General features: G+C 35.4%; 1 protein-coding gene across 1 annotated transcript in view; it reads right to left on the bottom strand.

The window, feature by feature from the left end:
• The window catches only part of LOC131157556 (mannosyl-oligosaccharide 1,2-alpha-mannosidase MNS1-like), a 78474-nt gene that overhangs the window by 59346 nt on the left and 2604 nt on the right, over positions 1-16524 (bottom strand). Inside the window, exons 2-3 of the mRNA XM_058111797.1 lie at positions 826-873; positions 162-356 (exon numbers count right to left, since the gene is read on the bottom strand). Of these exons, the coding sequence (XP_057967780.1) occupies positions 162-356; positions 826-873 (243 nt within the window). The remainder of the gene's footprint in view (positions 1-161; positions 357-825; positions 874-16524) is intronic.

Raw genomic sequence — 16524 nt, 5'->3', positions numbered from 1 at the left:
AAAAAATAAAAAAACATGACACAAAAACATATTGTCACAGGAATAAACAATTGGCGCTGTGCTACACTGCATCATAGTTTATCAGATATAAAATATGAAAAGCAGATATAAGACAATAATAAGTGGATTAGAAGGCATATGTTTACATAGATTCACCATACTTGAAGTTCATCTTGGCCCCAAGCATATTTCTCATATGAATTCCATGCATGAAGCATAGCTTCTTTTACTTTCTCTCGACGCTGAATATCAATGGGATCATCTGGAACAACCTTTTTCTTTGGCAATCCACTAGTTCTTCCATCAACACGAATCTTTTCCCCTGCATCTCCTTGAATACTCTTTAACTCATCCAGCTGCAAGGACAGATTATATAGCCAGTTTATGCAACCAGTCCTTGTAACAATTAAACAAAAATAATTATCAAGGATACTAGCATCTAAAATTAAATCACTAACTTCCTATGAGTTTGTCGTTAAGGCACTAAAAAATGGAATTGAGAACAATCATAGCTTTAATTTTTTCAGGTATTTTTTGGGGGCAAGGGGTCTATGGAGAATCAATCTCAAATAAATTTGGGAAAAATTGGGAAAACTATATGATAAAATATATTTTCATTCTTTCCATTGGGATCAAACTCATCAGAATTCAAAAAAAGGGAAAAAATTCAATAATTATTTTAAAAAATGATGCACAAATGCCAATATCTAAAGGGAATGAAATTATTAAAAAAAAAAAATGCTGACAAGAAACCTCAAACAGAGTGGAGGACGAAAAAGGCTCAAACTTGAAAATAAACCAGGAAAAATGTTTCATATTCCTTACCAAATTTTGCAGCCGTATTACTTCTTCGTTTAACTTGGAAACCTCCACCTGCAAACCAACATAGATTTAATGAAAAAATGCAATAAAGAAGCAGTTCCCCACCCCCCCAAGGATCACTCAACAACATTTCAGTCGAGACAAGATTTATATAAGAAATCTGGAAACTAATAAAAAGAAGTTCTCCAACTTTCCTATACAAATTTAGAAAAAACAGTGGCATTTTTGTAATTTTTGGAAAACTGGAATGAAAAATAAAATTGTTTGCCATAAGTGAACGGGGCCAAAGTTTCCCTCTCTTCAAGGTCAAGACTTTCCCCTGCTCTGCACTCTTAATAGTTAATATGATTAGCACTAACAAATTATAGCCAGGTGCAGAAGCCTAGTAGGATGCTGCCTTTAGATGCGTATGTTACCTTCGTGATAAAATTCTGATCCATTTCCTCTTGCTTTAAAGCCTTTTTTTTTTTATCAGCAAAGGTAGAAAAACTCATTAATGAAAAGATGATGCGAGAGTCATGTTTAGCATACAAAAGAAACTGATATGCATATCAACCCCACACTTCACAAATAGAAACTATCAAAAAACTACAAAATCCAAGACACTAGGACAAAGGACTTGCTTTACAAAAAAATAAAGCCCCATTTGGAACCACTTAAAAAGTATTTATGGTAAAAAGTGCTTAATAAGTCCCAAAAAGTATTGTTTAGCTTGTACCCAAAGAAGTACTTATTGCAAAAAGTACTTTTCCAAAAATACTTTTTTGGGGAAAATATAAGTACTTTCTGAAGAGTAACCTGGGATTACCTTTTGGTCACTTACAAGTAGTTATTGCAGAGACAGTGGCAAACTAGTAAACTTTAACAAGCTCTAGGCAAACTTTTACTCTCCCATTCTTCTTTCCCCCTCTCTTTCAACAACTCTCATCTCTCTGTTCTCTCTCCCTTGCCAATTTCTTATCCTCCTCCTCCTCGTGCAGCTGCTTACTGCTCCTCCACCCTCATGCCGCTACCTCCTATTCCTTCTCCTCCACCAACCTCCTCCTCCTCCTCCTCTCCCTCAGACACATCCTACTGCTATGCAACCAGATGCTGCCACCCTCCCCACCTCGCACCACTTTCAGATCTCATCCACCAGATCCCCCTCTCCCCCTATCTCTCTCTCTAATTATTGAATGTTTATTTTATTAATTAGTGGAATTAATGATAAATTACTAAAATATATATATTATAAAACTAATAATATTACAAACATTAATTAATAATAGCATTGTTAATCAAAAATAACAATCATATACAATTTATCTAAAAGAAAGTATTAGTGTTAAATAACAGGTTTTGAAGTGAGGAAACTTAATGGAGATATGTGAGATTTGTCAGGTGAGAAAACACAAAAAATTATTAAGAGAGATTCCAAAGGTATTCTAAGTATAGCGCAGGGGCCAATTGGTGAGAGGGCCAAATTGTGCAAGGATAGTAAGAGGTGGGGAGATGTTTCGAACGAGGAAAGTGCAGGGAGTAGTGATTTTGAATACAGAAAAAGGTTTACTTTTGGATCATATTCAAGTTTTGTATGGATTTTCCTCCAATTCTTCTACTGATCACCTTGGGGATTTATCTTATGTGTTGCCTCCTCCTTTAGAAGGCTTTGAGGGAATTAATATGCTTGATGATGAGGTTTCTAGAGATGAATATAAGGTTAGGGATGGAATTCTGCCTATTCTATTCCAAGAAATCTTGGGGAAAGACATTGAAACTTGGAGTTTGCTGGATGATTTGGCCTTATGTTGTCTGAGCAAGGAGGAAATGAAGTTAGGCTTGATGGGGCAAATCAAAGGTGAAGAAGGCTCAAAGGGAACTAGCTAATTTGAAGTGTTTGGAGAACTATGATGGAAGGGATTAAAAAGAAGAGATTTCTTAACCAATAATAGCAATTATTTTGTTTTGCTTTTATTTTTTTATTTTTTCTTTGGTGAGTTTCTACTTTCGTGTTTTGTCTTCTTTTTGAGGATTTAGCATCCTCGATATGAATGTACATTCTCTTTCTTAATATATTTTCTTTTATTATCAAAAAAATGTTAACATAAATATTAAACAAGAAAACAATTAAAATGAAAAAAATATTAAATAGAAATTGTCAATTAAAAATTAGTTCATTTAATATTATTAACATTAATTTAATAATGTTTTGTCATATATTAGATGTATTAATTAAGTTATAAGTAATATAATAATATTATTATAAGAGATTCATACAATACTTAAAATAAAAGTGAGTTTCAAAACACTACTTATTTTACTAGTGCTTACAATTAGTACTTATTTTTAGACACAAATCACGCAATCAAACAATAATTATGTCTTTTAGCACTTCTTCAATTCAATACGTATTATCAATATTTATCAAATTTGGTACTTCTTCAAAAGTATATTTTACTGTTTTACATAAGTGGTTTCAAATGATCCCACAGCTTTATCCCACCTCTTCTTAATGTAAGGGAAGATGATATTTCACCATTGACAGTTCTCTAACTCCTATCTTTCCAAGAAGCCAAAAAAAAAAAAAACACAAGCATGGACACAGCCATGGGTACGACAAGCCATGGACGTGGAAATACGAAAAATTCTAAAAGTGTAGTACAAAAGCATGGAAAATTTACAGGAAAAAATAAATAAATCTATAATGTACATAACAATGCTAAATAGAGTAAATCATTTAGTGGGCAAAAATATCCCATCTTCTAAAAATAAGGCAAAATATCATTAAAAGGAATTAGGTTTAGTCAGATTTCTTCCAACAGTAAACCATACCAGGCCGTCCATTTGAGTTTTGGCTTCAGTTGTCACATACTTTGCCCGCAGCATACATTGAGTGGGATATCCCATTTTATCATTGATAAGACCCTAGGGTCTTATCATAGGGAAATCGAGGAAATTGGAAGGATGGAAAATAGAAAGAGAAAATAGGGTTGATCACTTCGACGGAATCTACCTCCAAATTAGACAAAGGCTCTTAATTATGTTATTGCATGAATGAAAAGGCCCCACAGGACATATACAGCATAGAGAACCTTACTCCTACTTAGGAATGTAAAAAAATCCCAATCCAAGTCCTTAATGAGTTCAATCCTATTTGATTTGATAATCCTAACACATCAAATAGAAATCCTAGTTGATTTTTTTTCATAATATAAGAAATTCATTGTTAGATTAAGAATGTACGAACAGAAGAATAAGAAATCCCCTTTCCAAACTCTGGAATACTCCAAAAAAAAGCAAAAAGGGAAAACCAAAAAGCACTAAAAATGACCCAAAATTAATCAGCATGCCATAACAAATCAACAACGAATGCCAATCACATAGAATTTCCAAAAAAAAATGCATGCTCCCTTGAAGTTCGCATTATCCACACACCAATGAGAAGCCAAATAGTGAACCTTCTCCTAAACCAAGAGAAATAACAGCCTCTTTCCTGAAAAAATACACGCATTCATTCCATCCACATGCCCCAAAATACTGCAAAGAGGCATAATTCCACAACTTTTTACCTTCCTTTTTCCTGACAAAATGAATAGCCAAAAACTCCTCCACTGAATAATTAAATAGCATGTTCCAAATCCTCCAGGCACAATCACAATGCATGAAAAGAATCGAAGCAGTTTCAGAGCAATTAAAACAACGCACACATACATCCGTAGAGAAAGCCTTCAACTGTCTACCAATCTGGACAGCCAAAGCAAAGTTTTGATTTTAGAGGGTAGTTTGGCCTTCCAAAGTGTTTTATAGAGAGAAAAGGAAAAAATAGTGCTAGTTAAGAACTAACAAAAATATTTTTAGGAATAAAACCTCGAGGGGTGCAAAGACCAAGAGCGGCTATCAGCTTCCAAAGAGACTCAACAATTATTTAACAAGACTAACAAAGAGGATAACTCCTCCATCTCCCTATCATTCAAGGGTCTCCAAAAGTGGAATCGCATGATATAAATTCCAATTGATTTGGGAATTCTAACACAATTAAAAATCCCTATTGATGTGGGAATCATAACTTTAAATAGAAATCCTAATTGATTTGGGAATCCTAACACATTAATTAGAAACCCCAATTGATTTGGAAACTATAACATTCCCGCTTCCTTCAAATCAGCCTTGTTCTCAACGCTGAGCAACAATAAATTTTGAGAATCTCTCCTCCAAGGATTGAAAAGTTTCCCAAGTTGCATCTTCAGCTGGTAAGTGAGACCAGTGGACTAAAGCTTCTATGATGTCTCAACTTCTACGTTTGACTACTCAACGATCCAGAATTGTTTGTGGCTCCACTTGAACCTCACCAGTAGGTGCAATATCAGGCAGGTGGCACTACACAACAACTTGCTCCCTAACTTTTTCTTGAGGCAAGAAACACGAAAACTAGATGTACCTTAGAACCTCTTGGTAAGTCAAGACAATCAGCAACAAAGCCGATACGTTCAAAGATAGAACCAAGGAGACAACTTTATTGAAGAGCGAATAGTCACAGATATCTGTCTATAGGGATGTAGCATGAGAAAAGCCCAATCTCTCACTGAGAATACCCTTTAACTACGACGCTTATCAGCTTACTGTTCCATATGAGCTTGAGCTGCAACAAGATTTTCCTTAAGGACCTGAAACACTTTGTCTCGATCATGTAGCTCCTTGTCAACTTGATCAATTCTAGAGGATCCAGCTAAATATCTAGCAAGGACAGGAGAATTGAAGTCAACTTGATGGAGGAATGATAAGTGGTATTGTACCACCAATCGGCCCATGGAAGCATTACACACCCAATCTTCTAGTTTATCACAAGCAAAGCAACAAAGACAAGTCTCCAAGCACCTGTTAACAACTTCAATATGCTCAGCTGCTAGTAAAGACTTTGTCACAATCACTGACAATAAAATAGAAAAAGAAAACAAATTTATTAAACCAAAGAAATGGAGTACATAATTGGATGACAAGGAGTCCTCCTCAACCAACTAGAAAAGCTGGAAAAACCAAAATACAGCTGAAAATACCAAAGAAAGAGAAAACAAAATATAATCCAAAACTCCATTACAAGAGCGCTGCCTTCCAATCTCTAGTAAGGTCAGACAGCAGAAGACCCTTAAAGAAACCTAAAGAGTGCACCCACAAGGAGGCAAGGAAAATAGCACTATCCCACGAAAGTTGTGAGCATGTAGATTGACTTCTAAAAATTTTAGTATTCCTTTCGATCCACACAATCCAAAGGATAGAAAAAACAGAAGCACACCAAAGAGCTCTACCATTCCTACAACAATAACAAGCCTTAAGTCCCACTAGGTGGGGTCAGCTACATGAATCCTTTTCTACCAATTAACCGATCTAGAGCATTTTCCTCTAAAGGTCTACCATTCCTATTCTTTCCAAAACCCCTAAATTTATCCAAAAGCAAGTATTTCACCTTTCCCAGAGCCACCCAGTCATCCTCTACCAGAGAAAAAAGAGCATTCCAAAGTTGTAATGCCAACTTGCAAAGCACAAAGAGATGAGCACTTGACATCATTATTTTTCACAATACATGAAACACGTATCAAGACTAAGCGCCATATAGGGTCTTCTCCTCTTAAGCATATCATGTGTGTTGATCTTTCCAAGATCATAGTCCAAACAAAAGGCCAAATTTTCCCCAGCACCTTAACCCTCCAAAGTAAGTGGTTCCAATGAAAAGGGTTAGGGCTATGGGTTTCAAAAGATGAAATAGAAAAGATTTAGAAGTAAATAGGCCTAAGGAACCCCCCCCCCCCCCCAAAAAAAAACACTCTCTCATCCTCATTAGAAGAATGAATGTGCTGGTCCAACAAGGAAACAAGGTTAGTGAGGTCAACAACCTCTCGCTCATTGAGATTCCTGAAAAAATGGGAATCTCAAGAAGGATCCCCCACCCCCAAAAAATCAGAAGAAGAAAGAACTAATAGAAACATTATAAAAAGAAGAAAGCTTAAAAACATGCAAAACTTCAGCATCAACAAGTCTTCCCCACCTACACATCTTCCCAAAAACAAACTCTATGGCTATTACTCACTTTGAACCGAATTCGAGGAAAGAACTTATTGGCTACCTAAGAGATAAATTTCCTAGGACAAGAAAAGGACGTAATGCCGCTACTCCTCGCCTCCCTCCCATTATGTTTGATCCCATACTTACTCTTCAACACCTTATGCCAAAGGGATTCAATTTCCAGAAGGAATCTCCAAAGCCATTTACATATAAGAGAGATGTTCTTAGATACCAAATTCCCTATACCCAAGCCCCCCTTAGACTTAGGTTTGCAAGCCAAAATGGTAGCACCTTCCCTCCCCCGAGACTCGACCAATGGAAATTATGTGTCAACCTCTCTAAGGACTTGCCAACTCTAGAGGGAACTCTAAACAAAGAGAGATAATAAATTGAAATATTCGAGAGAGAAGCACTTATGAGAGTGGCATGACCCTCAAGGGAAAATAAGCCCTCTAATCTCCTAGAAACTTTTTCCAAGACTCGATCCTAGAAGGCTTCGGAGTTTGGAATACCTCCAAGGGGAGGCCAAGATAACGAAGCATCCACTGATTGGATTCACAATTTGCACTCAATTTGAAATTTTGAAAAGTCTTATTGCCCAAGTTAATGCCCACTAAACAACTCTTAGACAACAACAACTACAACAAAACCAAGCCTTAGTCCCACTAAGTGGGGTCGGCTATATGAATCCTTTTCTGCCAATTTATGCGATCATGGACCATTTCTTTTGATAAATTCAAAGATATTAAATCCTTACTCACTATCTCCTCCCAAGTTATTTTAGGTCTACCCCTACCCCTTCTACCGCCCCCCACGGTAACTAAGTCACTCTTCCTCACAGGTGCACTATAAGGCCTACGTTGCAAGTGTCCATACCATCTGAGTCGTCCCTCCCTTATCTTATCTTCTATAGGAGTTACACCTAACTTACCACGAACATGTTCATTAATTAATTTATCTTTCAATGTTATACCACTCATCCATCTAAGCATCCTCATCCTCATCCTCATCCTCATCTTAGACAAGTTGATTTTAATACCTAAGATCTTTTCATAGATTTTGAGCAACAAAATAGCTTTCCTAAACTTTGCTAAATTGTCCTCGAGGAAAAGCCAAATGTCATCAATAAGGTGGAGACGGTTCCTCCCTCCCCACACAAAGGCCTCTTATCAACCCCTAGCCTAAGGAATTCCATGCAACGAGGCAATGTTCTCAACAAAAGTACAAACAACACTTGTAGCAATATAAGGGTGAGTTATAGAAAGAAAAAAAAAATACATACATACATACATACATACATACATACATACATATATATATATATATATATATATATTGTGAGACGGTCAATAACAGCAAAAATAGTAGATTTACCATGAGAGTATGGCAATCACTCAGTGAAATCCATGGTTATATCAATCCAAGCTTCTTTTGAAATAGGAAGAGGTGTAGAAGGCCTAGACTTGCCACTACTTCACCCTTTCGTTGTTGACAAACATTTTTGCCACAAAATTTTTGATTTCACCCTTCATTCCCTTCTAGTAAAACTCTTGAGAAATGCACTTGTAGTTTCTAACAAATCCCGGGTGATCTACAACCAGTGATGCGTGTAGTTCTTCAATAATGGTTTTCTTGTGGGCCGAATTAAACACTAATAAAGGAGGGATTGAAGTTTGGCTCTTCTTGTAGCCTTTAGAAAATATCTCTATCTCCAAATTTTTCCGACATCCTTCCTCATTTGATCAAGAGTATTACATGCAGGTACAAAAATTGCAACAAGTTCAACTTGCTCAGGAAGTTGTGAGCAAGGTCTTAAATTTCGATTTCGACTCAAATTTTGAAGCTCTAAAAGTAGAGAAATTTAGAAATTTTGATTTCGTTGCAAATTTCGATTTTGATTTGAAAAAATAACGGAAATCAATAATAAAGCATGGAATTCTTTGTGAAACTTTAGAAATGTTTAATAGACATAATAATGTAAGTTTTAGTATTAATATATTGCAAGTTAAATACATCTATGTTGTGTATGAGGTAGAAAAGTTGTACTATAGTATGTGTATCAAATGTATTTGTAAGAAAATGTGCATTAAATATATTCAATTAATACAAATGAAATTCATAAATCATTTAAATATTATTTATTACACAAATATTGATAATTTAGAAATGAATGGTTAAATAAAATGTTGTTATAAGTTTATTTTTTCATATAATTTCAAAAGTACTTGTAATAATATTTTGTTTTGATAAAAATAAATAAAATAAAATAATAGAGAAATTTCACTTCACTCTTAACTCTCTCATTTGAATTTCAAGAAAATCTCATTGCATAGTTAAAATTTTGACAATTTTCGCTAAAATTTCAAAATTTTGATAAATTTAGGATGATTTGTTGAGATTTCAACTGAAATTATACAACAACAACAATAACAAAACCAAGCCTTAGTCCCACTAAGTGGGGTCGGCTATATGAATCCTTTTCCGCCATTTATGCGATCATAAATCATTTCTTTTGATAGATTCAAGGATATTAAATCTTTACTATCTCCTCCCAAGTTATTTTAGGTCTACCCCTACCCCTTCTACTATCCCCCACAGTAACTAAGTCACTCTTCCTCACAGGTGCACTATATTGCCTACGTTGCAAGTGTCCATACCATCTGAGTCGTCCCTCCCTTATCTTATCTTCTACAGGAACTATACCTAACTTACTACGAATATGTTTATTCCTTAATTTATCTTTCAATGTTATACCACTCATCCATCTAAGCATTCTCATCTCGGCAACTTTTACTTTTTGGATATTATGTTTTTTCGTCGCCCAACATTTCGATCCATATAGCATAGTTGGTCTTATAGCTGTCCTATAAAACTTCCCTTTCAATTTTAGGGGTATTCTACGATCAGATAGCACACTTGAAGCACTTCTCCATTTTACCTAACCTGCTTTAACTCTATGCATTACATCATCTTCAATATCTCCTTCAGCTTGCATAATAGATCCAAGGTATCAAAATCTACAAGTGCTATTTATTTCTTCATCATCAAGTTTAACTTTGTCTCCAATATTCCTCCTATCATTACTAAAATTACATGTCATATATTCTGTTTTATTTCTACTTATCCTAAAGCCTCTAGATTCCAAAGCTTCTCTCCATAATTCTAACTCAACTTCTACTCCGTCCATAGTTTCGTTAATTAATACAATATTATTTGCAAACAACATACACCATGGAACCTCCTTTTGAAATCTCTTAGTCAATTGGTCCATCACTAAAGCAAAAAGGTAAGGACTCAAAGCAGATCCTTGATGTACACCTATGGTAATTGGAAATTCTCTAATTTCTCCATCTATAGTCCTTACACTAGTCATTACTCCATCGTACATATCCTTAATGACATCAGTATACCTACAACATACACCTTTTTTTTCTAAAACCCACCATAGAACTTCCCAAGATATCCTATCATATGCTTTCTCTTTCTCAAGGTCAATAAATATCATATGCAAGCCCCTCTTCTTTTCCCTAAACTTTTCCGTTAATCTTCTTAAAAGATAAATAGCTTCTGTGGTAGATCTCCCAAGCATAAACCAAATTGATTTTCTAAGATCTTCATTTCTAACCTTAATCTTTATTCAATAACCCTTTCCCATAGTTTCATCGTATGACTCATAAGTTTAATTCCAAGATAGTTATTACAATTTTGAATATCTCCTTTATTTTTGTATATAAGTATTAAAGTGTTTTTCCTCTATTCATCTGGCATTTTCTTAGTTTTTACAATTGTACTAAATAAATTAGTTAACCATATAATTCCGTTATCACCCAAGCATTTCCAAACTTCAATTGGGATGTTATCTAGTCTCATAGCTTTCCCATTTTTCATCTTTTTTAGTGCAAACTTAACCTTCGTTAAATCTAATTTTGCAAATAAATCTTATATTTTTAGTTTTTTCCTCATTTGACAATTCTAAGTTTAAGCCTTCTATTTGGTTTTCGTTAAACAACTTACTAAAGTAACTTCGCCATCTTTCTTTAATATCTTTGTCCTTAACCAAGACAATATCATCCTCACTTTTTATACATTTTACATTTCCTAAGTCCTTACTCTTCCTTTCTCTAGCTTTAGCAAGTTTAAATATATCTATTTCCCCTTCTTTTGTACCAAATCTATCATACAAACTATTAAATGATCTATATTTAGCTTCACTAACAGCCCTTTTTGCATCTTTTCTTGCCTCCTTATATTTTTCAAAGTTAACTCTGTTTCTACATTTTCGCCACGTTTTATACCAAATTCTTTTTGTCTTTATGATTTTTTGTACATCTTTATCCCACCACCAACTCTCTTTGCTATTCGAGAATCTTCCCCTTGATTCACCTAAAATCTCTTTTGCTATCTTTTTAATCTCAGTTGTATTTCAACTGAAATTATGCAAGATAAAAATCAACTGCCATTTTGATTTCGAGAGTGACAGAAACCAAAAGTTTCAATGAAAATTTCAACAACTTCGTGGAAATTTAAGACTATGGTTGTGAGAGTGCATCAGCCACCACGTTCTCGGTCCCTTTCTTGTAAATAATCTCATAATCATAGCCCAACAACTTAGTGACCCACTTCGATTGTTCCATGGAAGAGATTCTTTGCTCCAAAAATACTTTCGGATCTTGTGATTAGTTCGGATTTGGAAATGACAGCCAATTAAATACGGTCACCACTTCGAAATTGCATGCACAATGGCTAGCATCTTTGTCATTAACAAACATGCTAATGTGAGAAGTAGAAAGAGCCTTATTGGTAAAAGCAATGGGGCATCCATCTGACATTAAACTACACCAATGCCAACTCCCAATTCGTCAAACTCGATGATGAGCACCTTGTTGAAATATGGCAAGACAAGAACTAATGTAATTGAGTGCTTAAGCTTGGCAAAGACTTGTTTAACTTCCTCACTCCATTTTTTCTTTAAATTAGAGCAATAAGTGGAGCGTTAATCTTTCCATAATCCTTGACAAACTTGCGACAAAAACCAATCAACCCCAAAAATCCTCACAACATTTTGATTGTTTGTGGAATAGGCTAGTTTGACATTACTTGAATTTTAGAAGGACAACTGAAACACCTTGGAAAACAATATGCCTACGGTATTCCACATGTTGTCAACAAAAAAGTTGCATTTAGATTCCTTGACAAACAGATGATGCTTATGAAGAGTGGTCAGCACAACTCACAAACAACATAAATGATCTCTAATAAAATAAGCTATATATCATGATATCATCAAAAAATATAAGAACATACTTATGTATGTAAGGACAGAAAATGTCATTAGTGAGACTCTAAAAGGTGGAAGGCACATTGGTCAACCCAAAGGCATAACCAAAAACTCGCAATGACCATCGTGTGTTCTAAATTTCCTCACATACTTAAATTTGGTGATAGTTTGATCTTAAGCCAAGTTTGGTGAACTAATAGGCACCTCCCAACTCATCTGACAACTCATCCACAACAAGGATAGGATATTCATCCTTCATAGTGGTTTTCTTTTGTGCTTAATAATCAACACGCATCCGCCAAGAACCATCCTTCTTCACCAATAAGATAGGAGAACAATATGGACTTGGTCGAATTATGCCAACATCTAACATTTCTTTTACTATCTTTTATATTTCTGCTTTCTGAAAATAAAGATAGTGATAAGGATGGATATTAGTAGGGAGTCTAGGGACACTACCTGGCAAAAGATGAATGCGATGATCATGTGCTCACTAAGGTAGCAATCCCTGGGACTCCAAAAACAAACCAAAAAATTCTTACATAAGATATTCTAGCCCTTCATCCTAGCCAAATTGATATTGTAATTCCTTTGGTGGACAAAGTTGTACAAGGCAACCATGTCGCTCCTTTTTTAGTTGCTTCTCCATATGATGGCTTGAAATTGTAGTGACATTACCACAACGTTTGCCTTTAAGAATCACTCTCTAATCATTCATGGTGAACTTCATAACCAAATTAGAAAAATTCCAAGCTATAACACCTAAAGTCAGTAACAATTTAATACCCAAAACCACTTCATAGTCTTCTAGTGGAAGCAAATTAGAAATCGACATACAACTCATGATTTTGCAAAGTCCAACACTTGCTTTGACATGTCTAGGTCCTTCCATCCCCAACCTTCACGTCGAACTTTTCAAATTGCTCCACAAGATAGGCAAATCGTGTAGCAATTTTAGTTCATGAAATTATTAGTGTTATCCGTATAAATTAAGATAGTGACAGGTTGGCATTTTTAGGAAGCCATTAATTTTCATGATTTGAGAATTAGCATAGCCAACTAAGCCATGAATTGAAGAAGTGATAGATTCATCATTACTATCAAATTCTGTACCTTTCTAATCTGAATCAGCACAGTCATCCTCAACCTTTTTTGGCTCCTCCACTAGTTCAATCATCAAGAGTTGTACCTTTTCACAACGGTGTCCCCTATCCCACTTCTCATCACAATGTCAGCAAAAAACTTTCGTTTTTCACTCTTTAAGTTCCTCCAAAGTCAATCATTTCACAAGAGGATTGTGAGGAGCAAGTGGTGTGATAGTACTGCTGACATTCTATTTGCCAATAGTCTTGCTAGAGCAACATCACTCTTCTCCCAACTTCTTTTCTTCTAATCACGCAAAGGAAATTGCAGCGATCATAGTCCGTGGCCAACGAACTTTGACCTCACAGCAACTGTGAGGTAGGAGACCTTCAATAAAAGGACCGACGAGTTGGCTTTCGTTCCAATCATTAGTTATGTTTGATAGCAACTCAAATCGTGTTTGGTACTCCAAGACAATGCTAGTTTGGCGTATTTTGGCAAGCTCTCCATCAATATTCTTATATCCAGCCGGCTCAAATTGGACAAGTAATCCAGAAACAAATTCTCCCCATAAAGGCATTTCATAAGGAGCTTCAAACTAATCATACCATTGAATAGCATCACCATCCAGACTAATAGCAACAATCTCAACTTTCGATGTTTCTAGAGTGCGGTGAAAGCAAAAGTATTTTTCAACCCTAGAAACCCAGCCAAAAGGGTCATCACTGTCCCACCAAGGAAATTCCACCTTCATACAAGAAGGACCATGAGCTCGCTCTCCTCAGTAACCTCCTTTGTGCACCTATAGTTGCTCCTACGATTAGCTGACGCAGAGGCATCATCTTCTCTCTCTTTATGGGAAGATGCAATGAGTAGTTTGGTGAGGGATGCCTAGATCTCTTCAAATTGAGGGTTAAGCATATTGCTAAGTTCAGCCTTTAACCGAGTTTGCATATAGAACTATTGAATTTTCTAAGGCCATTGTGTATGAGTGAAGATCAAGAATTACAAGATCTTGCTTTTGTTAGTGGGTTAACAGCATCCACAAGAAAGCCAGCTCTAATACCAAATGATAAGACCTTAAGGCTCTATCGTAGGGAAATTAGGGAAATTGAAAGGACGGGAAATAAAAGAGAAAAAATATGGTTGATCACTTTGGGGGGATCTGCCCACAAATTAGCCAAAGGCTATGAATTATGTTATTGCTTGAATAAAAAGGCCCCATAGGGTTACATATATATAACATAGGGAACCCTACTAAATCCTACTTCTATTTGGGAATCATAACATTAAATAGAAATCCTAATTGATGTGGGAATCCTAACATATTAATTAGAATTCCTAACTGATTTCGGAATCATGACATTAAATAAAAATCCCAATTGATTTGGGAATCCTAACACATTAATTAGAAATCCCATTTGATTTGGAAATCCTAACAGTCACTTAACAATCTAATTTTATTTCTATTCTAATTTCTATAATCAACAATTAAATTTCTATTTGTTGTTCCTCAAGGTTGGCATGTCATTTGAGAAGCCAAATAGAAGATACCCCCGTGTTTGGCTTGATTCAGAGAAGTGGTTACTGGTTCAGTTTTAAACATGGTAGTGCTAATTGTGTTTTTTCTACCACACACATAAAGAGGTAGGCAAAATTCTCACCACAGTTTTTCCTTCCTTCTTTTTTCTTGATTGGTAAATTCTATTCATTGTTTTATGTTGCTGATATTATGATGACGAGGATGACAGCTAAGACATTGAAGAATTAAAGTGTTTTTCACAAAACAGGTTCAAAACCACGGGTTTAAGAAATTTTGTGTTAGTTCTCTTCCCCTTTCCCGTTCCTTCACTAAGAAATTTTCCCTAGCTCAAATTGTGCAAATAGATCTATTCAATGTAATACATAAAAACACCATCCAATCTCAATGAAACCAGTGATGTCCTTAATTCTCTAAGTCCAAATCAAATTTCTTATTTTAATTAAAAAATAAATAAAACAACGAGATGCCAAATGAGCCTTTAAGGTGTCAACGCATACTCTTTGGATATTTGATATAAATCTCTTGGAAATAATAACATAATTGTTCAAACAAACTGCATTCACACTCTAATAAAAGCCTCCTCCTGTCCACATGCACTTTCTAATCTATACAAATTGGGCTTCAGCCATGTGCGAGTCTTTACAGCTGCACACAAACAAATATACTTCAACGCAAAGAGCGAATCTCCCCTTCCCTGCATTTTCAATACCCAAAAAACATCCAACCAGGTCCCACAACTTTTTCCATGCATCACAAACAACACAACTTGAAAAGATGGGCACAAATAGACAACACCCAAAAATAGCATACTTCTACTTCCTTTGTAACTCCTTCAAAAGCATACCAAAGAACACCACAATCCAATTCACACAAACACCACCATCTACTTTTCTTCTTCTTCAACTTAATTATTTTCCCAAAACCATGCACCAATATTTGGTAAAGAATGATTTGCAGTGAAAAATCTGTGTGAAAAACACAATTTTTTGGGAGGCCCCGGAGGAAGAGGGCAACAAAGTTCCAAGCCATTGCTATGCCGCCAATATTTTTTTGATAAAAAAAAAAAAAAGAGGTTACATTAAGTAGAAGAAGAAGTACAACAAGGAGCACAAGAAATCCTCCTTAAAAGATAAAAGAATAAAAATAAGAAAAAAAATCAAAAGAAATCAAAACAGCACAGCCAATTAATCACATTGTAAATCAGAAAAAGAAATCCTTTTGAAACATCCTGCCGCAAAAGCCCACAAGGAGGCCAGATACTGAATCCCATCCCAAAGCATAATCAAAGACATCCTCTACCCCATAAAAACACGAGCATTCTTCTCCACTCAAATCCCCATCAAAACTGCAAAAGATCGCACATCTCGACAATGCCAAATCATTACCACTCTCGAAACCTGAAACAACTATATCCAAGAAATCCTCCATCTACTCCAAACACACCCAACTCTCTCTAACTAAGCCAAAAATATTATTCCAAGCCCTCCATGAATAGGAGAAAAGAAGGAATAGATGAGAAGCAAATTCTAAATTTTCAAAACAAAGAGAACATTCATCCAAAAATAAAGCCTTGAAGGCCTCCTACTCTGCAACAGATTGTTAGTGTTAACTTCATTAAAAAAACAACCAACCAAATAAAAGCCTTAATCTATAAGGGGACTTTAGCCTTCCAGATAGAACTGTCAAACAGGAAAAGACAAGTTTTTACTGGCCAAATGCTCAAAAAAAGACTTATAATACTCCCTATAAGAATGCTAAGACA

Source organism: Malania oleifera, chromosome 6 (assembly GCF_029873635.1).
Source record: "Malania oleifera isolate guangnan ecotype guangnan chromosome 6, ASM2987363v1, whole genome shotgun sequence".
NCBI classification, from domain to species: Eukaryota; Viridiplantae; Streptophyta; class Magnoliopsida; order Santalales; family Ximeniaceae; genus Malania; species Malania oleifera.
The sequence above is the reverse complement of the archived record's forward strand: the minus strand, read 5'-3'. Positions and strand labels throughout refer to the sequence as shown.